The 24,083-nt window shown below is 40.1% G+C and overlaps 4 protein-coding genes across 4 annotated transcripts in view; 1 reads left to right on the forward strand and 3 right to left on the reverse strand.

Annotated features, from left to right (window-relative positions):
* The window catches only part of LOC139145136 (cystine/glutamate transporter-like), a 78,074-nt gene extending 70,652 nt beyond the window's left edge, over positions 1–7,422 (reverse strand). The window contains exon 1 of the mRNA XM_070716105.1: positions 5,683–7,422. Coding sequence (XP_070572206.1) covers positions 5,683–6,778 — 1,096 coding nt within the window. The 5' untranslated portion in view covers positions 6,779–7,422. The remainder of the gene's footprint in view (positions 1–5,682) is intronic.
* Positions 7,423–16,856: 9,434 nt separating this feature from the next.
* LOC139146057 (uncharacterized) lies at positions 16,857–18,419 on the reverse strand. Its single transcript, XM_070717504.1, has one exon. It carries the CDS (start codon positions 18,417–18,419, stop codon positions 16,857–16,859), a length of 1,563 nt encoding a protein of 520 aa, XP_070573605.1.
* Positions 18,420–18,427: 8 nt separating this feature from the next.
* On the reverse strand, positions 18,428–19,159 carry LOC139146058 (uncharacterized). The gene has a single exon (XM_070717505.1). The coding sequence runs from the start codon at positions 19,157–19,159 to the stop codon at positions 18,428–18,430; it is 732 nt and encodes a 243-aa protein (XP_070573606.1).
* Positions 19,160–20,502: 1,343 nt separating this feature from the next.
* LOC139145140 (fibrinogen-like protein 1) lies at positions 20,503–22,762 on the forward strand. Its single transcript, XM_070716111.1, has 2 exons — positions 20,503–20,912; positions 21,909–22,762. The coding sequence occupies exons 1-2, from the start codon at positions 20,642–20,644 to the stop codon at positions 22,571–22,573; spliced, it is 936 nt and encodes a 311-aa protein (XP_070572212.1). The 5' UTR covers positions 20,503–20,641; the 3' UTR covers positions 22,574–22,762.
* Positions 22,763–24,083: the final 1,321 nt, after the last annotated feature.

The following is a 24,083-nucleotide window of genomic DNA, read 5'->3' on the forward strand; positions in this document are numbered from 1 at the left end:
AAGTTGCATTGTTACAACTATTTGCTGTTCTTCGGGAAAGCTGAAAAGCATTTAATTTTGAATAAATCAACTATCTATAATCTATAAAAAAGGTCAAAATCACGTTTTCAGCTTCCTTCCACTGAAATAATCCATTATGAAAAATATCGAATTATTGACAATTCAAAAATAGGAGACACTGTGAACGTTGAACTTTTGCAGTGGGCGATGACAGCAAGAGCAGATGCTTGTATTATGCAGAGACAAGTCTACTGAGACTAATTATGGCTCGATGTGATGCTGTTTTTTTTAATTTCAAGGATTTTGTCATATTTGAGAGGGCTACTTGTTCAGCTGTGACAAGGCAAACAACGTGCCATTAAATGATTTGATAGTAATAATAGGAGTGCGACAATTTCGATATGAGCCATAAATTATTTGTTTGCATGTACAGTTGCCAGTTTCATATTTTAATTAAAAACCGATGAAAAATGAAGAGCTTTTAAGACTACTTTTACACGACGTCGCTGTCCTAAATTCGGAAACGTTCTGAAGTCACTTTTGAAAACGGGTTTCTTTATCTTGCCAGCGGAGCGTAGCAGGTGCAGTCGCCAAGCGGACAGGTTGCAGTAAGAGTAGCTTATTTAGTCATTGTTTAGAAAGTCTACCCACAAGCATGGAATACCATTAAAAATTCTCCTGGCAATCTGGCACTACGTTTCGATCTGGCAGATATGTTTACGAACTACGTGTATTATCAATGGACTTTACGTATTTACAAGAGCTCACCAAAGCCAATCAGTACTTCTATTCATATGCAAATAAAGCAACCATTTTCTCACTCGATATTAAATGGACTAATGCACTATTTCATCATTTTGGTTATTTCTGCTTCGCATAGGAAGCTGTAAGTGTTCATTTGCAAAGTGAAAGATGCAGAATTATCAACTGACTGAGCGTTGCCCCCGTCGATATAGTGTACATTAAAGAAATGGTTTCTTATAAGCTTATGTACCAGAAATGCAAATTGGGCTTTGAATATCAGTTATATCTAGGGAAGGTGCAGTGCACTCCTCTATCAAGCAAACCGAACACGAAAATAAAATATCGCATTTGACAAAGTCGCTAGCACATCGTGAAAGGCAGCGCTTGTAAGGAAGAGGACAGCTCATGGGTCGATCCTACAGTGTCAATCAATGTAATCAACTTGCGGGGACCATAGATGCAAGAAATCTAATCGAGATGTTGCCGTTTTCGTGAAACGTTCGCAGACTTTCCTGTCAGTTCAAAGGTCATTCCGAAGAAAACGGAAATGTAACATTTTTGACGTTTATATAATTACGCCACGTTGTAGGCCTCGTCCCGTACTCCGTATGTCACATACATATGAAATCTGAAGTGCCGAAAATGACAAAAATCGCAACTGGAGTTAGCGGTACCAGGACGACTGCCCCCTCATCCCACCTTCGACAACTGTCCCCGGACAACACCTCCGTAGGACATTCGCCCCAGGACAGATGCGTCTGACATTTGCTATGTTATTTATTAAATAGTCACAAAAGATGCAAATATTGTCAAATTTCTGTAGACTGTCGAGTCCCTTTTCTGGAGAAGTCACTTAGAAAATGACGTCACTAAATAGTTGCCGACGCCATTATCTTACTACAAGAATATAAAGTCTGAAGCGTACCTAGACGTGAGTCGGTATTTACAGATTTACAAAGCTGATAATGACATAAGCTGATAATGATATATTAAAATGGCATTATGCTACAGCATGTACCTACAGTGAACACAGATATTGTTTGACTTGGTCACTGCTTTGTCAAAGGAGAAAACAGAGTGGACAATTTTACTGTGTTCAAATACTTCTTTTATGAAGAGGATATGATACCGCGGTACGCACCAGTCCGCGTGTTTGGCTTCACTTCATATGGCTTAGAACTAAGAGGAGAACGTCACTCTTAAACAAAACTTATAGAAATCTGTGCGATTGGAACATGAAATTGATATTTTTAGAGAAGATAAACCCTAAACTGCGAGTTACTGAGTTGAACATATTATTGTTTTGAAAATCACAAGGCTAAAACAGTTGGACTGAATCTGAAAAATAAATACTCAGACAACTTCCTATGTAAAATACTCAGACAACTTCCTATGTAAGTTTGAATATGAAAATATCTCTTTTACTTCATGAAAATACTATCTGGATACGGAAGGGGAGGAGGCAGTTTTCCGGGCCAATTATCGGGGAAGGGAGTGCAATAGTCCATGGGCCAGTCGTCCCACAACTAGGGTCTCCAGGTCTGATGCCCTTTCAATGGATTGCATAGCTGAGTGTTCCTCACAAAACTTCCCAGTAACGCTGAAACTAAAATAGTTCCATCCTCGTGTAAAATAAATCAGAGGGAAGGGAGAGATCACTCTTTAGGTGTCTACCGGGGAATTATTATCGCTAGGCAATGCTCGCGGTACACAGAAACTTGAGCTGGACTATTTGGGCATGACGCACTCACACCGAGACCAAGATATACGGTTGACGTGGACTTTACAGTAATTATAACGGTGAGACACCTGGAAGTCTCTGACTTTACGAAGTGGAAGACATGTGACACCTGCATGCTTTTCTAAAGTGGCGCCGAGAAAGAAACGTATGGGTTGTGTGTCTTATCTTTACACATGTCGTTCTGAACTTATTAGCTGTGAATATAGCTATATGTAAGGCGTCGATGTCTGTACGGCCAGCTACAGGAACTGTACAGTTTTGAACAATGAAACTGAGTATACGTTTAGCGTAAGAAATACCGCTACATTAAAAAATCCCTGTTCGGTCGTTTACGGGTCAGTCGTCATGAATTTTGAGAGTGCACGGAAACAAATAAATTAAGTAAGAAAATACATAAATTGAGAAAAAAATATAAATCGCTTTCCGTCTCGCTTTTGTAAGACACCTAGGATTAGAAGAAAGCTAACTACCATTCATTTTGCTTAGGTTATTCAATAGGGCTCAAGAAAATCTACATGCAATACTTAGACAAGCCATGATCTCTATACACGCAACGTTACGTACATTTATTATGTTAATTCCAAGCTCGGATTTAAGACGATCACTATTTACTCTGGGGTAAATTTGAGTTTTTCAGTTCTACGAGATTTCTTATATTTTCCATTAATTATCTTAACCTAACATTCTCAACTACCACTGGATCCATTTTTTATTTCACGGTTGTGCCAATAGGATGATTGGAGTTGTTGAAATCTGATTTGAAAAAAGTTGCCTTTCAATTACATACAGGTATGATCATGAACCACACACAATATCAAGCGATTGAAAAAAGTATTTTGTTTCAGTAAATACGCTGAAGTACAGTGTTTGTCCTTCATTATTGCGAAAACCTGCGCCTTCCCGTACAACAGCTGAGCGTGTTTTCTCAGAGAGTGAAAAGCGTCAAAACCGTGTATCGACGACCCCTTACAAGAATCAGGTTCACTTGCGATTTCAATGCGGCTTGATTCCACGATGCAACCCTTGCAAGGTTGTGGAATCAATTACGATACATCAAGCCGAATAATTGACGAAAAAAGTCAATGTATGAAAACCACACGGGGCGATTTCGCCATTTCAAAATGTCAAATTCGGATATAATTGCACGCTAAGTCTACTGAGCGCATTTGCGCGGAGTCATTAACATTTTTGAACACTAAGTGATACTTCATGCTCTTTTGCTTGACATATTACAAAATGACATATAGCTACCCCAAATCCTTCTCACACAGCGGCTGGGACAGAGGTATACAAACAAAGTTAAAACTTCAGTAATAAACAGACCCACAAAAATAAACAAGGGCTTAGAGCAACGGGGAAAGTATCATCGACTTGCCTGCAGCGAGGCCTATAAAGATTTCACTACAACTTCAAATTTTGAAGACAGTAATTTACTGCAATGTAGAGTACATAGATAAAGTGAAGTACACATCGAGGCACTCCACTGATAACAGTAATAGCTTTACTACGTAAACCTGAATGTGTATTCAAGTCGACCCTGTTTACATATATATATATATATATATTATATATATATATATATTATATATATATATATATATATATATATATATATATATATATATATATATATATATATATACACTCCGTGCCCAAGTTCAGAGGTGCCATAAAGCCATTATGGTGATAACCGGGAGGGCACATTGTATACATTTTGTGTATATATATATATATATATATATATATATATATATATATATAATATATATATTATATATATATATATATATATATATATATATATATATATATGCGCAACCGACGAATAAGTATGTTCCTATTTTCATAGTGGTTTGAAATTAATACAGTTCTTACGGAACGGAGATATGAGCGACGATAAACCTGTGAATTGCATTGAGCTTTTTACGGCGATTTGTGCGAACTAGTGCGTGCGGGCTTTAATGCTTAGGCATAGACATCAATGCACTCGTGAACGCTAAATGATGGTGCCATAGTTGTGCAGGTTTGCCTTATCTAAGCAGCATAGGCAACCTGGTATCCTTCGAAAATGAACCAGTTTTGAGGGGAAAAGTGTTTTGTTTGCAATTTTGACTACGACGATGTTGATTTTAGTTTCCAGTCGCGCCGACGTGAGTACGCTATACTTTCACTTCACAGCAAACTTGGTGATTGTTCGACTACACCAAATTTGACATAATTTTCGTTGTTAAATTTTGCCAGAGTCTCAATATTTCAAGTGGCTTCTTGATCTTGAAGCATCTTTTCTTGAATATTCAAAAATTGAATCTAACCTGACCATAAATATGTGCACCTTGCATAATGTGTTTGTTCTCATCGACTTGGTTGTGCCGCGCGTAATATTATAATCCAAATGATTATATAATGTCAGTGTCGAAACTTGTTATGTCACAGTCACATTTCACAGATCGAACTCTACATGTGCCAAAGACTAAATCTATTCATTTCAAGAAGTTCTAAATTCGAAGTCTGCGTTCTGTCAAGGTCGCGAACAAATTCCGCTGCCGTGCACGCAACAGGCGAATATATATAAAAATAGGCTGACTCGAGCTGACCCGAAGAGTGCTTTCGTGTCAACGCCACCAGTTTATACAAAACGAAATTACGTAGTGTAATATTTCTGTTTATAGAAATGTGGCAACGAGTCTTTGTATCAAATTATTGGTACCTCTCAGAGCGTGTATATTTCCAGTTTCCGAAGCAATTATCTTTTAATCAAATCAGAATCAGTCTTGTCGATAAAACGAGATTAAAATGGGTACTTTTATCAAATTAATCTACTGAAATCACGGCAAAATTGAAAAGTATCAAACGAAAGAGCGCGGGTTGTCATTGATACTGAACATAATGCAAAGGCGACAAGCTTGGAATCTTTTTCGCCGTGCTTCAAATATTCACTCTCGCCAGCTGGATGCGTTTTTGCTGTCCACATTGACAAAAATTCCCCTCAAACTGCTGGTTAACTGGGATACTTTCTTAACAGAACAATAACAAGCTTGTGTTTATCTTTCGAGAGAAGTGACTACATCTCTCACATATTTCAAATGGTATTGCTCTCTAAGAGGAAATTCCATTCAGTAAATCGACACTCACAAAATATACACGTACAATCTCAATAAGACAAAGACACATTGCGGCTTGATGGGTCGCGTACTTACAGATGAGTAGAGCGGCTACAAGTCTGACCACCACATCCGGGACACTGCAATAATCCATAACCGGTAGTGTAACATATTTTGCAAACGTTATAGCAATAACAACAACTACGGCTGGTCGGATAGCTATCAGCGAAGTCCACAGTCGGAGGAAAGCGATGAGCGGTCCGAATGATTCCAACAGGTACACAAAATCGCCCCCTGATTTTGTGATGGTCGTCCCTAATTCTGCATAGCACAGAGCACCTATCGCCGACAGGATACCGCAGAGTACCCATACAATCAGGGCCACGCCAACAGAACCGCCAGTGTTCAACAGTATCCCCTTCGGAGCGACGAATATCCCCGAACCGATGATAACGCCGACTATGATAGATACACAATCGAACACGCCGATTTGTCGTTTGAGGACCACGGCCTCGCTCCCTGCGACTACCGTAGAGTTACTGTCTTCCAATTCTTCCAGAAAGGGAGACGGGGCAAATTTGATCATGCCGACGTTTGAAGCGCGTCGACGAATCGCATCGGCGATAGGATCTAGCAGACTGCCACTTCGCGTCATGGTCAAACGATGGCCGTCTGCCCTTCCCTGGCAAGAGGGACACGTTTTACAAGATTCTTCCTCCTTCAGGAGATCAAACTGCGAGTCCGACCACTCTCGATGCAGTCGTTGGTAATTCGAAGCCGCTTTCCGATCGCCCCTACTTGGCAGCAACGATTCAGAAGCGTTGCTATTCTCCAAACTCTGATCGCTGTCGTTAGAACTTGTTTCCAGCGAGCCTTTCCCGCGCAGCAGACGTGAACTGTCGGATTTGTTTCTTCGTTTGCCCCTGATATCATTTTTGTTCGAAGAAGTTCCCCGGCAATCTCCATCGAGTTTCCCATGGCCGCATGACCGGCTCCGCAGGGGGAGGGAGACTCTCCGGCCCGACGTCGTAGCGTTGCACTTTCCGTGCGCCATGTTTGGCGACCGATCCATGCTCTGCTGCTGTGCATGTGCTTGCAGACGGCGGCGCTTGCGTTCAGGGTTCGACGTGGTCCTGACGAGTACACTGCCAGTTGTAGGAGGGCGATCGTCTTTAGCCATCGTCGCGTACATGTTTCCTACTGTGGTACTTCAAACTGCTTATTTTGAGTCACGAGAGAAACAGCTGAGAGAAAAACTGTCATTCACAAACCACACCTTACCACACAATATCCTTCGTGCTCGTCTGCCACTCGGGTGACGCCCTTTGTTGGCACAGCTGGATCTTCCACTAAACAATAACGGAACATTGAAAATACATTTCTCTAAATTGTGTTTAACGTTTGGAATATCTGTTGTACAATAGGTATATTTATCAGAGATACACAACGATTTACAGGATTATGTTGTAACTCCCTTGCTCCTTGGCTGACAGTTTGCCAAGTGATAATGTTTCAATCTAGGCAAAGGCAGCTTCTCGCCAAAAACCAAGACAATCAGGATGTGCTCAACCCTTGTGTATTATCGCTACGAACGGCGAGGACGCGAACGACGTTAAATCGTAGAGAAAGAGTGGTGATGATGACTGAACGCAACCATGCGTATACCAGCAGCCAATTTTCATAACGAGGTTCACCATCGGCTACACCCACTCGAATCGCCTGTCTGTTAATAATTTGCGTCGGTTTTTACTGTGTTGTTACCTTTTCCCACACACTCAAAGTCCTCTAGATCTGAACCATCGAAAACTGGAAGCCCGAATCTTGGACACCTGCGGACTGTTATAGCTGTGAAGAGAGAGAGAGAGAGAGAGAGAGAGAGAGAGAGAGAGAGAGAGAGAGAGAGAGAGAGAGAGAGAGAGAGAGAGAGAGAGAGAGAGATTGTAAAGTTACAATATTACAATGGAAATACTAAACAATATCAAACCATCTTAAAGCAGACTCATATAGATGTACGGAAGGTGAGATGATCGCACACATACATATGCCATATATCGAAACACCGTGTATGTTATTTTTATAATTATGTGTGTAATTAAACGCTGATCGATGTCTGTAAATTAAAAACTGAGTCAGCAAAAATTGTGACATCGTCAGCATGCAGCAATGCAATAAATTCACACACACACACACACACACACACACACACACACACACATATATATAATATATATATAATATATATATATATAAATATCGTTATATATATAATATATATGTATATATATATATATATATATATATATATATATATATATATATATATATATATATATATATATATATATAGATGTATATAAAATAAAGAGTACAGGACTTGACATGCAACCCTGTCTAACGCCAACAGGACAATCAAAGTAATTCGAAAGTTTGGACCCGGATTAATTTAAGGAGTCAACAAAATATAATGATTGAATTTTCATTTATATGCATCGTAGTTGTTTAAAAGACAGAAGCACGAGGCAAACACAAACTTTAAGTTCCAGCTTCTGACGGTCATTTCACCACAAAGTCACGCGTATATTTTTGAGCTTTTGTTTCAGATAACGAGAGCTTAACGCTTTCGATGTAATTGGAATAATAGTTATATTTATGATCTTTACAAAAATGATAAAAATCGAAGGCTGTATGATTTTTAGTTTCAGTCAGGAAAAATGTATTGCTGAGATTTTGAACTGATCTCAAAATTTGAAAAAAATTCCAAAAATACAGTGAAATTAATTGACGGTATTCTTTGTGGTACAGTTTTTCATTTCTTGTCGGGAGATATTTGAAAAAATGATGACAGATTTCATTCAAATGAATGCCTTTCCATGAACCTGGAAGAATCTTGATTGCGAGTTTGACCTATGAGATGAATAGAAATGCTATACTTATCAACCCTATTAAGTCGATACTCATACGGGTGATTAGCACACTTGTTTTAACAGTAAGAGAGCTTGACAGTTGTCTCCTGGGTCCAAGGTATCAATTTTACTTTTCAACAGTCGTTGTTATATTGAGATCTGAGTATCATTAACAGCTGTCTGAGGAGATCCCATGGGTCTGATCCAATATCTCAGCTTAAGGAATTTCAGCGTCTTCAGGTACCTGCTTGTTGTTGTTTAATTAACCGTAAAGGCTTGGTTGAAAGACTGCAAGTATGGCTTCGTCCGCAAGTCAAGAGAAAGATACGAACCATGTTGGGCGATATACATGCGCAGTCAACACATGCACTGATGTGCTCGTGGCCTGACCGAAATCTCTTCGTTACTTTGCAAGTTTCTGACATGATAGGGAGAACAGCTTCACATGCCCCATCATGAAGTGATGACCCACAGGGACCGTGAAGAATAAGGGGTGGACCATTTGATATCCTGGGGGGGGGGGGGCTTGGAAGATTGGTGGAGAGCCATTATTTTTTTTCCCACGTGCTTCACCATGAATTATTTTTTTTCTACAGGGCATATGCTGGCAACTTTTTTTTCACTTAGCTTCTTCAAGATATATTTTTTTTTTACCAAATTTCGGTGCAATGTTTGTTTGCTTGGTTTTTCACACCCAGTAACAAGATGCTGTTCTATCGCACACAGACTATATTCAAGAAACTAAATAAAGATATATAAATACATGTACATTTTTGATTCACTTTACAAAAACATATTTGTAAAATCATGTACATTTATAGCATTTACTTGTCAGTGTTGTCCTTACATTGAAAGTAGCCGGGTAATTTAAGAAAGTAGATGGGTGGACTGCGAGGGAGTGAAGCGGCTGAGTGGCGAGTGAGCGTAGCGAACGAGGGGGGGGGGAGGAGCGCGAGAGGGGGTGTCCCCCCTCTCGCAAGGCGAAAAATGAAATTTTGGAGTGGAAATGGTTTTCTCTGGTGGCATCTGAGGTGACATTTACAGACTGAAACAGTACTTTTGTTGTGTGTCTTAGACGTGGCTCACATACAACAAAACAAACAAACATGATTTTGTTTTGTTTGTATTATTTATGACACACTTATGGTTTTATTTGCAGTGAAGATGTAACATTTAATCTTAAATCACCTGCTGTCTGCTCATTTCATTGCCCATTTCCCATTCTTCATTACCACATAGTAGTTTCCCCCAAACCATCAAACTCATTCATTTCTAATCAAAACACATTCGCTTTTGTTAAGAAAAGCATTGGTAAGATAATTCATTATAACAGTGTTCGCATTTACAAATAAAACATACGTATATAGAAAACTCATAACAATGAAAAAATGTGTAGAGAGTCGATCCAATGCGCAATAATATTATGCATTGGATTGAGTCTCTACGCATTTTTTCATTGTTATGAGTTTTCTATACGCAAACGATAATAGTAAAATGTTTGCAGGCTGTCTCTCTTCTTGTGGTATTTTGACAAAATCCATACATTCAGATTTACACATTTCTGGAAAACACTGGTGAGCAATTTCAATTTCAGCATACTTCCTCTAATCAGAAGGTCATGTATAAAGTACAATTGTTCATATTCAGTTATTGTTCCTCAAGCTTGAAATGGTTTATGCTTTATAAAACTCCAGAGCTACTGCTTGATTTTTATTGATGCTGCAGTGTGCATCGAACAATTGCCAAGATTTTTTTTTTCCGAGTCGCAATGGTCCATAATTGTTTTTCCATCAGCCACTTAAAGCCAGATTTTTTTTTTCGAGCAACTCCACCTGGCATCTTTTTTTTTCCCCAAATCTTCCAAGCCCCCCTCAGGATATCAAATGGTCCACCCCTAATATGTAAAAGTTTTCGTGAAGGTGGCCGTCCAGTGGACAGATTGCCATAAAGAGGACCATAAGAGTTTGACACGATTTTAATAATGTTTGCAAGAAGTATGGTTCGCCTAAACGTCGCATATGTTCAGACAAGAACCATCCTTCGTAATCTTGACAGACCATAAGCACAGCAGTATCCTCTGTATATCTGTTTTTGTTTGTTTCTGCTTATCTGTCTACCTGTGCGTGTGTCTGTCTGTCTGTCTGCCTGTCTGTCTGCCCGTCTCTTACACACACTTACTTAATTTATAAAGAATTAAAAAGATACCAATCATGAATCATTCATTTTTTAAAAATCGAAACATGAGTATTCTTAAATCTGCTAAGCCACTATGTGTCACCAAGGTATCCTACAATATGGAAGGTGTACTTTCTAGTTAAAACACTCGTCTCTGTATAATTTGGCACGTTCAGCAGAGCATTTTTCGACAGTTACATGTATGCAGTACGATGATTTGAAGCGTAGCTGTCATCTTAAGATATTCTGTCGATTTAGTTCAATTCATTACTCAAAACCATTTCCTCAAGGCAGAATTTTGTAGATGCTTCCGGCTATATATTAAATATTATTGAATGAAGCGAAGGATAAACGAACGGGACCACTTGTCATTCAAGGTGAAATGCACCCCAGGGACAGATATTCGTACTCTCAATTTTTTTTTACAATAATTTTCGTAACTACCACTTACGTTGGCTTATTTTGAAGAATTTTGAGTAAATAAAACTTTTACCGTTTTTGCGTGAAATCGAAAATTTAGTTTTTATCCATCAGAGTTATCGTAAGGGTGCCAGCCACTTTAAATTTCATATATCGGTAAATTAAGGTGAATTGTTTCTCTGGTATCAAAATTTGCACGGTGACCATGATTTTATTCTTAACTTTGAAAGAGAATGGTTGAAGGTTTCCTATGAGGAAAGTTTGAGCAATAGTTTAAGTCTGTCACTTCGAGGCACATACCACCTCAAGTCAATGAAGCTAGCTAATGCAAAAGTCGGTAAGTGAGAAACCCCATTCAAGATTTTTGGAAAGCCTTCGAAGCCAATTGACGACAGGTGATGCGTAAAATTCTACGTGTACATAAACCGATTCTCGATATTCTGCCATCAACACAAACAATTAAGCTTCTAAATCAATTATAAGATTCTCAAGCTTTGCTTGTACTCACAAAGCGTACCGATCACATTATGGAAGGCTCAGCGCTGAGAGTGCTTCCAACATGAGTTCTTTTTGCAAGCTGTAAATGCATTTTTTTTATCTACCCTCGATTTTTTGTTACGGGCTCTCTTACAGGTGTTAGACCATGGATCAATTACAAGCCGGAACAATTGTTACGTTATATAGAAAACGACTGAGAGCTCAAACACAAATTGCAGACACATTTTGCAAGATTGACACAACAGCTTTTGATCACACATAATGTGAACACCGCGGCGTTTGTACAGGGGAAGAAAAAATCCGATTTTTGAGAGGTTACTCAAATTTATCGTCATGTGATCTTTATGTAAATAATGATTACAAAATGCAAATAACAGCATTCACCAATATCTAGGCTTGCAGAAAATATATACTTTAAAGGGGTTGCCAGCTCCCGTCTTTGCGGAGAATTCCTTGGTTGGAGGGACCCAATACTGGTACCGGAACTTTAAGTTAACCACAATTTCAAAATCTCTCTCTCTCTCTCTCTCTCTCTCTCTCTCTCTCTCTCTCTCCCCTACCCACCCACATACCTAACTACCTATAGATCTCGATTCACTCGAAGCAAATGTTGACTCTCTGACCTGACCTTTGAGACTATGTACATGCCAATATCGAGATAATTTGAACTTGTTACTGCAATTGCAATAGAACTAGTGCAAAATTGACTGTAGATCGATAATTACTCACCAGATACCGTCAGATAATTTTGTATTCGCCGAAACAAGTGCTAATACACTAGTAACTGTAGTTTAAAGGTATACTGTCACCTGTTCAAATTTTTCCACAGTTCCCATGGAAAGAGAAAATCTAACAAATCACAGATTTTAAGTGGGTGGCCGCTTTTTAAAAACAGCGCCCTCAATGGTCATTTTGAATACCAAGGAACGCCCCTTTGACCATATATGGGCATATTTAGATTACAGGTGACTGTATACCTTTAACGCAACCAAAGTAAGGAGTATGCGTGTGCGTAGTGCATCATCTTTCATGTCAGGCACTATACATAAAACCGTAGACGGAAGTGATTTGTTATTGTACCGAACATGTATGCATTCGCCTAAAATTGTCAAGGCTAACTTATCTACCATGAAGTGCTTAATGTTCACTTTTGTGTGGTCGCTGTATGATTGCTTTTAAACATCTTGAAGGGGTTTGCTCTCTCGTCGAACGAGCTAGTGTGTGAAACATCACCTACTGTTTGTCACCATTCGTGCAACAAATTTTGAGTGACAGGACTGTGGACGTCTCGGAAGATTGTAGCTTGTTGGTATAATGTTAAATCATTTCAAACAGCCAATCAGATAAACAATAGTCTCGGCTCCTTATGTTGCTGTAAAAAATAAAAATCTACCGATCGAATGTGACCTTCCGAGCTGCTGCACGTCAACAGTAAATTTTACACATATTACCATGAAAGCAAGAGACAATGTAAATGATCACACAAAGTTTTGTAATCACTTACAAACAGAGAAAGGACAAGGCTATAGAGAACTGCTTTCATTCAATTATATACAGGAACAGATCGACAGTGTCGTGACTTCGAATATCTTTTCGGTGAGTTGGCCATATGTAGTCAAATTGGGGTAGCAATATATATTTTAAGTTGACAAAATTGATTGTCGCCACGACAGATCGTCGAATACAATTCAGGATGAATTTGAAGTTGCCTCCCGTAAGTGTAATCGGATTAAAGACACCTGGCGCGGCATCTGTAGTTCAGTCACATCTTGGAAACTGTGTTAGTCAAAGGAAGGAATTTGGTGTGAGTAATGTCTCGGGAGAGGGAATATAATAACATCAGCAATTGCTCAGATTATGGGCACCAATCTGGAGAAGTGACGTGACGCGGAAACATTTGCCAACCTGGAAATCTTGACACGCAAAGCCATGCACCGCCGGAAAACATGTTTTTATCATTCAAATCTTATTCAAGTAAGTGTTGATTTTTTAAATGAACAAAAGTAAAGTTGAAGAAAGACAATATATTGTCTTAAAAACACGGCAACTCGAATGTATGAAACTGCGAGGGGAAGAAAAAGTTTCTATGAAACCTCCAACTCATAATTTTGTATTTGTATAAGCCTATTTCCATTCAAAATTACATCACTGCTACGATCAGATGCCCATCCCTGAATTTTTAGTTTTCACAATTCTCGGATGCTAAGAATTTTTTGCTGAAAACCCATTAAAAGGCATTTACCGGGATTAATTTTAAGTAATAATCTCCATCGATCTTAATAAGCGAGCATTTAGACTCGTGGCACCGACTGGCTCATTTATCATTTGACCTTTGACTTCCTAAAACGTTTCCAGTTTGATAACATCTTGATTGCCGACGAGATTTATGGTTTAATCAACAACCATAAGATTTGAGACTCATTTCATTTCGGCGATCATATATAATACACACTTATTACGTAAAGCGTCCTTGAACCACATCATTTTATTGAAAAACTCAGAGTTATTCATAAACAGCCTTTCATCAAATTTCAGTATTTCCGACAGGGACCGGGGTCAGCATTTCCGGCAGGGACCGGGGTCAAAGTCATCTGCAACGGCTCCTTTCTGGCTGGCTATACGCAAGAATGTTTTGAATACATAAACTTGAGCATTTTTCCTAGTGTCAAACCCTCCGGGAATATATATATATATATATATATATATATATATATATATATATATATATATATATATATATATATATATATATATATATATATATTTTCGCTGTAATTTTTTGCGTTACCTTTGTTGATGTTTATATCGACGTTTGAAACAATTGTATTGTTCTAACGCATGCGCACATGCCGTACTTGGCGGGTAAACTTTTGATTTCAGGAGTTTATCTCATCGATGTCTGTTCAATACTGTCTACTCCATACAATATGTTCTGATGATACTATATAACTCTGTGCCTAAATGTGTACGACGATTTGCTTCCCCATAAATCAAGAAGGTAGCATTTTAACTGCCCGCAGGGCTCCACAAATAAGATGGAATCAAGTGAAAAGAAATGCGGCATATTCTTCTTATCTGAGTAGTAGGCTCACTGTACTACTGAATATTCCACTTTTACACACATTCTAAAATTGAAAACCGCCGCTTTAAAGATTAAGGAGCTCAATTCATTTAACATAAAGACATAGTAATAATTCTGGGGATATATCTTAAACATCATCATGCATATATTTCAAAAAATAAAAAAATAAAAAAATAAAATGGCGACATCTGCATGTCAAAAGTAGAGAGAAATATCGCGCTTGATTGTTGTCTCGTGGTAATCGGCAATTGATGAAGTCGGCTAGTCGTATGATACGGGCAATAGTAAATTGCTGTTACACAGAAGAGAGTTCTTTGATTCGAAATTGACTGCGTGAAAGTGATGATGAATTTCTCAGTCAAAGATAATTCTCGCGAGATATTTGTTTCACAAATCCGCATACGCTGGGTTCTATAATCGAGGAAAATAATCCTGTCGCATCAAAATTTATGATGTGCTCAATCAATAAATTAAAATCATCCTGAATGTAAAATTTGAAGTCCTTAAAATGGAGCAGTTGCTTAGTTAGTAAGCGATGTTCAGAAGTCACTTTTTTCTTTCTCTGTTTTGTTGCTCGCTGAGTTGCTCTCGTGTTTACATGATGTGAAGTCTCTAATCGTGCAGTCATACTGTCAGTCAACTATGGTGCGGACGATAGGGTCATCACTGAGGAACAGTCAACTAGGCGACTTTGAGAATTGGTACGTAGGGGTTGATAGATAGCTTGACTAACGTGTCATGTACTAACATAGATGCATATAGATAAAATATAGAATATATTTCGATACAGTTGCATCATACATACGTACGTGTCCATCGTACGCATACATGGGTACATACGTAGTATGTATGCATGTATGTATGTATGTATGTATGTATGTATGTATGTATGTATGTATGTATGTATGTATGTATGTATTTCAGGTAATGTAGATAATGTACAAGGTCAAAGATATCAATTGAGAACATATTTACAAAACACAATATTTCAACGAACCGAGTCGTAAGCTTTGATCTTTCGCTCCGGATACTGTGAGCAGAGTTACAGATGAGCCGGTCGGCTTTCCCCGGAAATTTAAAAGCAATTCGAAGAATCATAGCCAGTGCATCAGTCGTTTAAATTTCTGTCGGCAGAATCTTAAATTTACATGTGCTTACAAATATCCGTAGATATATATCAAGTTAGCAATCGAATGTCTGAGAATAGTACTATGAGATAAATACCGGAAACATGGTCTCGAAATTTATTAACTGTTGTTCGTACTGTGCAAAATCCTGTGATATTGAGATGGTATTCTGATAGTGCTGGTAATTCACTGTATGTTACAGAAGGCTTGAGGATCTACAGAAACTTGCCTCGTACATAAACTGGATGTCAGATGGATTGGTAAAATCTATAATTACATGATGGTATGTTCAAGTTGTTAATACCGCAGGATACGTTTTACTTCTCTGCCTCTGTACATGGCGATGTCCAATCGTAATTGTGTAGCTGACGGCACAAATTCATGAGAGTCGAGGGCCAAATACCTATCATTGGTGTACCATCCCTTTTCTTAATTTGCTTCATTCCTTATAAATTTACAGGCTCAGAATGCGTACATGAATATGATTCGACTTTGATATCCGAATGTTAAATGATTGAAAAACCTCCAGAAGATCAAGTTTCCCCTTTGTATAAGGGTAAAGTGGTGTCAGTCTTGAACTTCGAAAACTGTTCTCTTAACCACCTTCTGCCGTTGATATTCGGGACTTGGCTGAGATAGAGGGCGTGCTACCAGTGCCGAGAAAGCGAGAAACTATTATCAATCACGAATCAAACACAATATTGGGGGTAGCAGAAGCAACACCTCAGTGAATATGTACAATGATAATTTCATAGTGAATATCATGTCGTGATGGGGTTTTATGATCAAGGTTCTTGTCTGACTTATACACAGAACTGCGAACGACACCAGTTCATGCTGAGAACACAAGCTTTATTACTGAACACGCCATGAGATAAAAAGGCGCCAACCGGAACACAACTGTAGCAATTACATGTAAAGGCACCAAAGCGCATGCACCGAATGTAATAGAACACCAAAGGATAAACATTTTTTTGGCGGGAGATTATAGTCCACAGTCCTTGGACGAAAGTTACGAAGAGTCTGATTGGTAGAAGGATAACACATAGGCTCTGCTTAGTCCTATTAATAATGTTCAAATGATGTGTCATTTGTTCTCCGACATTCTCCCGGCGACGAAAGATAATCTTGAACACTTTCAATATGAATTATCAATAAATGATTCGTTTGAACAAAAAACTTAGAAATTTCAAAGAGTTTAGCTCTGATGTGAACTGGAGCTACGAAGCCCAGTGGGTCGTACAGTGTAGCCGAGGAACTGAGAACATCTCGTTTCGTTATCAATTCATTTGGAATAGGCTCGCTATTATTTTCTGAGTAGGTCATCTTGTCGCTATCTGGTTCCCAACGCAGGCCGAGTACTGGTACATCATGGGAGGGTTCGTAGATATCATCCTGTTTTGCGAGTTCACATAGTCGTTCACTGTTGGACGTCCATGAGCGCAGCTTGAACCCACACGACTGCATGAGGTGGTTTGCGTCGTTGTAATATGACACGGCCTTCTCATCAGACTCTGCACCGTCTATCACATTGTCAACATAAATATTATGTTTGAGGTCATCAGCAGTCGGTATGGAGGCATTACTTTCCAAGTGGGTCTTGATTACAGCGTTGAGCATGAATGGGGAACAAGCCGCCCCAAACAGAACCGACTTGAATTGATAAACATCAAATGGACTTTCGGGATCACGAATGTCCGATAACCAAAGAAATTTGGTGTATTGACGCTCGTCTTCCTCTAGACGTATGTTTAAGAATGCCTTTTCAATGTCACTGACGAAAGCGATTCGGTTAGCGCGAAATCGTAGCAAAATGGCAGGTAAATCATTGATTAATGACGGCCCAGTTTGAAGACAGTCGTTTAGACTTGCCGAGTCAGCATTTTGTTTGCTACTGCAGTCGTATACAATACGTATCGGAGTGGTAACTGAGTCCTTCTTGACAGCTCGATGCGGCAAATAATGTCCTTCAGTTTTGTTGTCATCTTGAATCTTCTCGACGAAGTCTCGGCGCAGTTGATCGGTGATGATATCGTCATATCTCTTCGTTAAGTCAGGGGCCAAACGGCGAACCATAGCGCGCGTGCGATTTTCAGTTGCCGCATAGTTTGAAGGCAGTGGCGGATGATCAGTTTTCCATGGTAAACGGGCAATGTATTTACCATTTTCAACACGTAGATGAGTGTCCCGATATGTTTCGAAGTCGGTATTTTCATCATTTTGCGAGTCTGCCTTCACTCCGATGAGCTCTAAATTCCACCAGTTTCGTATGTCATCGTCGGTGTGTGTTTCTACGTTCACGTGATGAATATTAATGTCAGAGTCCAATTTCCCACGCTTTCCAGTAGGACCGGACAACAAGTAGCCGAACTTAGATGATATTGCAGTTGGACCTGCCCCGCGCACGATATGGTTTCCAACAAAGTTCCAATATTGATCAGCTCCGATGAGCACATCAATTTCCATAGTTTTAACATTGGAAACAGGGTGGGCAAGCTTTAATCCATGTAGATGGTCTGAGTTGAGTATTTCTGCGGACACGTGGTTGAATAGGTTGGACGAAATCTCGGGAATTATCAGGGCGTTGACAGTACTGGTATGCCCATTCTGTTCGTGCAAAGTTACCATTGCACTTTTCATGGAATGAATTTGTTTCGAATTGTCCCCCCGAATGTTGACAGGCTCACGTTCTCATGAGTGTCCGATTTCAAGTTGAGTTTGTCAGCAAATCGCTGCGTGATAAAAGTTCTGTTGGACCCATCGTCGAACAGCACGGTAGCGTTGATAGGTTTCCTATCGCCGACCGACATAGGAATGACTGCCGTCTTGAGGAGAACCGATCCGTTGGGTGTAGATTTCCCCTTTGTGTCGTCTGTTTTCGCCAATGCCACATGAACTTCAGAAGTTCCCTTTTTCTCAGACGGTGTAGCTGATTTGGTGTCATGATGGGTAGAGTGATGTTTACGCTTGCAGATCTTGCAAGTGTAACGAGACTTGCAATCGCTCACGCGATGCTTTCCAAGGCAATTGTAACAGAGACGATCGCGTTTGACAATGTCTAAGCGACGTTTCGGGTCGGTGACAACTTGGCAATCACTTGTGTAGTGATTTCCCTTACAAAACACGCATGTTTTGATTCTCAAAGGCTTTGTTGTGCGCGTAGATGCGGCCTTAGTATGAAATGAAGCGGTCATATTAGGCTGTGTTGCTATGTCCGCAACCGATAACTCATCGAGTGGAACTCCGGCTTGAATGGCGTCGATTTCCCGTAGGATGGCTTTGCGCAACTCTGGTAAAGTCCAAGCCTTGTTTCCGTGATCTCTTGCAATCTGTTTCCGAATATTGTTAGGTAGTTTATCTCGAATCATGGGAATGAGAAGTTCTCCATAAGCGTTCTCTTCTTGCCAAGTGATTGTAAACCGCGAATATGACTTTCTAATGTGTCATAAAACAATCGCAGACTGTTAATGTCACTCGTAGGTTGAGGAATCTGCCACAGTGCAGTCATGTGCGCATCGATGATCAAATGATTCTGTCCGTAGCGTTCGATGAGTAGCTCTAAAGCATGGTCGTAGTTGGAGTTTGTCAAGGCGAGACCGCTAATCGTACGGGCAGCTTCATCAGTTAAAACGCTGCGTAAGTATGTGAACTTTTGAATGTTCTCGAGGTTCTTATCATTATGGATGGACGATTTGAAAGTGTCGTAGAAACTCACCCACTCGAGTACGTTTCCTGAGAAAGTTTTCAGCTGTAGTTTCGGTAATGCGACCGTTTCTTCGATGTGTCTTGAGTAGCGGTGTCGGAGTTCGCCGATGGGCCAGTCACATTGTTCGGTTTGTTGTTTTTGATGAAATCAGTGATCTTGTCGTTTCTCTCGAATATCTCGGACATGTAGTCGCCGGATTCTTGGCTCGCAGCATCGTAGCTTGCTTCATCCGTATTATCTAAGATATCTTCTTCGATCTTAGTTAAAGATTCGTATTTCTGAGTCAGTTGAGTGTTCAATGCTGTGAGTATCCTGTAAGCTTCAGTCTTGTTCTCAGCTGCAGCGAACGTTGATGTGAGTTGTTCTGCACGGTTGAACAGCCTCGTCATTTGGGCACGTTGTCCCCTGCGCTTGAGTTTCAACTTGGCCAATTTCGTTGCCAGTTGCTCGGCTTGAGTTGGTTGCTGCTCCTCGTCAGACATCCTTATCCTGGTCTCGGCACCAAAAAATGTCGTGATGGGGTTTTATGATCAAGGTTCTTGTCTGACTTATACACAGAACTGCGAACGACACCAGTTCATGCTGAGAACACAAGCTTTATTACTGAACACGCCATGAGATAAAAAGGCGCCAACCGGAACACAACTGTAGCAATTACATGTAAAGGCACCAAAGCGCATGCACCGAATGTAATAGAACACCAAAGGATAAACATTTTTTTTGGCGGGAGATTATAGTCCACAGTCCTTGGACGAAAGTTACCAAAGAGTCTGATTGGTAGAAGGATAACACATAGGCTCTGCTTAGTCCTATTAATAATGTTCAAATGATGTGTCATTGTTCTCCGACAAATATCAAGTAGTTTCGGGGTACTCTGCCGCCGAAACGCCTTGCAGAGTTTGGCTGGTATACGCATGACTCAGTGCAAAGATGTCTAGAGATACCGTCGCGTACTGCCATGGCTCTGAGGTCAGACATGGGTCAACTGCTGAGGACCATTGGGTCGGTTGGCGGGGCGTCACTTCCATGCTGTAAAATTGGTGTTATGGTCTGTTTCTCCCGCTGTGTTAACGAGCCGTGTTCTCACAGTTGACTTAGTCACATTTGGAATCCAGCTCTTGAAAAAGTCTGCAACTACTGAGCCATGCCAGTTTTCATTCTCATCCGTGCAACCCTTCTCTACAATCTGGCCGTTCTGATAGGCACGCCTACGGAAGTCGCAGCCAGCCTCGTCGAAAGCGCCCAGAAGCGATGCGTCTTTAGGTTCAACGTTCTGGAAGAACACTTCGCGTCTTGCCATTCGGACGAGTTGGAAAACAGAGTTGAAAAGCTCGTAGAAGAAGTCACAGCATTACGATTGGCAGTTTCACGCATAGTGAGCGACGGACCCAAGGAAAAGGACAGCCGATATTTAGGTACATAGCATTGACGGACAATGAATTTCAAGTTAATAGAAATGACAACTAGGGTTGAGAACATATCGCTATATCTTTCTGAGTATTCAGATACCATATTATTATCAAAAAACATCTGTTTTATGACAAATTTTCAATCTTGTGACCATGTACTAGAAGACTGCATAAATGTAAAATATTTTTTGTCATTTTAATGCAAAAAGTCTTCATTTCAAATAGGAGGGGGCAATAACGTTGCACTAAAATACTATGTTAGCTTAATATCTTTGTCAGTCTGACATACTAGATAAAGGAGAAATATAACTGGTCTTATAACTGAATTTCATCTATTTTCTGTACTTTACACACCAGCAAAAGCCGTATATGTTCCTATACATATACGCTATCTTTGCAAACGTTAAGACAAGTCACAGACACTAACAAGTTGTGGAAAATCTTGCGATATGGCAATGGATGCGGAGAGAGACATCTATGAGTATCACACAAACAAACCGACACAATGCATCCTTTCACAAATATTTCTCAAAACGGACGTATTTCCCTCTTAAATGAAGTAACTTTTGTACCATGTTGTGACTGAAAAACGGCTAAATAAACTCCTTTGTGTTTTGGCTTTGTGCAGCTGAAAGTTGAATATTGAATGGGGGACTTTTTCAATTCACTAAAGGTCATAAACAAACCAGGCCTTTGAAACGTTTGGTGCCATCGTTCCTAAACCGTGACAATTTCATTTTTTCCACATCAAAACTTGATAAAGTAAGCATTTCAAAGAACATGAAGTCGACCCGGATAATAAGTATTCTGAATATTACTCACTGTGATAAAGGAAAGGGATTCAGGTGAGCTTCACAAATGAGGTGACACATTTTAGCTCAAGACTCTGAATTGCTTAGTGACGCGCGCCATGAGTGTTTTTGTACCTATAGATTTTTCATAAAAGAGCGTTTGTATAAGCACCTTTTGAAATTTGAGCATGTGTTCCTTTACCTCCTCTAGACTGCCAAGATGTCTTCAACGCTGGACTGACATCAAAGGGTCAGTACACTATCTGGCCTGCGACATCACCAAAGCCGATCAGTGTCTACTGTGAAATGGACGACGGCAAAGGGTGGACCGTCTTCCAGAGGCGACTCGACGGCTCCGTCGATTTTAACCGTCTCTGGCTGGGCTACAAGGAAGGGTTCGGTGATCTCTCCGCGGAGCACTGGCTCGGAAACGACAACCTCTTTTACCTTACCTCCGGTAAAAGATCCTACGAGCTGTGCATTGTTGTCACAGATTGGTCAGGAAAATCGTTCACGGCTGTTTACAGCGACTTCAAAGTCGGAGGACCGACGAGCATGTACAAACTGACCCTTGGAGAATTCATGGGCGGCTCTGCGGGTGACTCCCTTCTCCACATCTCTAGTAAGTTCAAAGTTCACCACGGACAGCAGTTCTCCACCGAAGATATGGACAACGACTCCCACTCCGGCAACTGCGCTCAGGTGTACCATTCAGGGTGGTGGTTTAGCAGCTGTTTTACTTCGAATTTGAATGGCGTGTACCAGAGTTCCAGTGTGTTGAACGAGGACTGGAATGGCATCATATGGAGCACACTGAATGGCCATTACTCATATAAATCGTCAGTTATGAAAATACGGCCCTCAGAAATAAAATAGCTTGTGTAAATTGTAATATTAAAGTGCACCAAACTTTCAAAGTATACGTAGGCATGTCTTCAGCCAACATGAATATCGAGCATGTCAGGTTTCGCATTAACATGCACATGCTTCTTAGTGTGTGCAAAGTGATGAGGCAATGGTTTCTTAATAAAATATTCCAAATTACCCAATCATCCAACTTCAAAAGTTTCTCTTTTTGTATTCTTGGACCACATGTCCATGCCTTTGTGTGTGTCTTGGTGGGTCTTGTGTGTGTGTGTGTGTGTGTGTGTGTGTGTACTGCCATTGCGCCATATATTTCATTCGCTGGGCCACAGGTAGCTGAAATCGTATCCAACTGAAGTGTTCGGTCCGCCGGTTTCTTGTCATCATTTTCAATTCTTAACAAAAATGGAAAACTTGATGGTTAAACGATCAAAAGCAGCATGATTTAATATGTCACGTTTCGGATACAAACAGAATACACGCTTCGTCACCCTCTTGGATAAAACGCAGGTAGCGCTTGAACCTGATTTCGAACTTGACGGCACACATTCAATTTTTTTACAATATAGCTATTGCACATCCAAGTGCCGTTGGCGAACAGTCCTCAAACCTCACAACATTAAAGAAGGGCCTGGAATTAAAATCTAGACTTTCGACATACTCGACAGATTATCGACACACACACACATCGACACGTAAAGGTCAACAGTTGTAGTGCTTGTTTGTCTGAGTATGCTTCATTTCATGCAAAGGTCAAGCCGAGGGTGGGCCTGGTAAACATCGCTTCTTATGTGTTTTTCTCGATTCAAACTATTATGTTTGTAGTTAACGAGATATATCAGATTTATTGCAAAATTGACAGAAGCATAGCTGTATAGTGTTTAACCTGGTGTGAAAACTCTACTCTGCAAGGATCTATGGCGATAGCTCAGCTCATGAACTTCTTCTACTCCATGGTTGACTCAAGTTCATCTTCAACCTAAACATCATCATAAGAATGGAATGAAGTATATGAGGAAAGCAGACAAAAACCATGTGTGAGAAGATATTGACACGATGGTAAACACATTCTGATCTGTCACTGACGTCACTTGCAAGCCAAGGTCACCTTGGAGAGCAAGAAGTAAATTCTCGTTTCTAGAATTGCATGCTGAGCGAAATTCGAGGGCGCTGTTCGATATGCTGTAGCAGCTAGAGTGGGCTTGTAAATGCGATGAATTGGACTTGCGCCAAGTTTGTGGGCATATAAATATCAAAACAGAATAAATTGAAGAAACTTCAGCCAGCTGTTCCCCTAGTGGTGGGCTGTTGCGTAGATCGTTGGCCCACACTGCCGTCGAGAAAAGCCAAGCGACTCGGGACTAGTCAAGCACATTTATATTCTCGCATGTCGGATATCATGCTAAAAATTTAGAAGTAAACTTGCTCCATCGGTGAAATCTGAAAATAAGGTTTGTTTTCCTAGGAAAAATGAACATGTTGAAAGTATTTCCTCATAAAATTTTATCTTCAAGTTATTTAT

Source organism: Ptychodera flava, chromosome 12 (assembly GCF_041260155.1).
Source record: "Ptychodera flava strain L36383 chromosome 12, AS_Pfla_20210202, whole genome shotgun sequence".
NCBI lineage: Eukaryota > Metazoa > Hemichordata > Enteropneusta > Ptychoderidae > Ptychodera > Ptychodera flava.

Excerpts from the sequence above, each read along its gene's own strand:
- LOC139146057 (XM_070717504.1), bottom strand. The coding sequence starts at position 18,419 with ATGGTAACTTTGCACGAACAGAATGGGCATACCAGTACTGTCAACGCC.
- LOC139146058 (XM_070717505.1), bottom strand. The coding sequence starts at position 19,159 with ATGATTCGAGATAAACTACCTAACAATATTCGGAAACAGATTGCAAGA.
- LOC139145140 (XM_070716111.1), top strand. The coding sequence starts at position 20,642 with ATGCCAGTTTTCATTCTCATCCGTGCAACCCTTCTCTACAATCTGGCC. Across the intron at positions 20,913-21,908 it reads AAAGGACAGCCGATATTTAG|ACTGCCAAGATGTCTTCAAC; the intron begins GTACATAGCATT and ends TACCTCCTCTAG.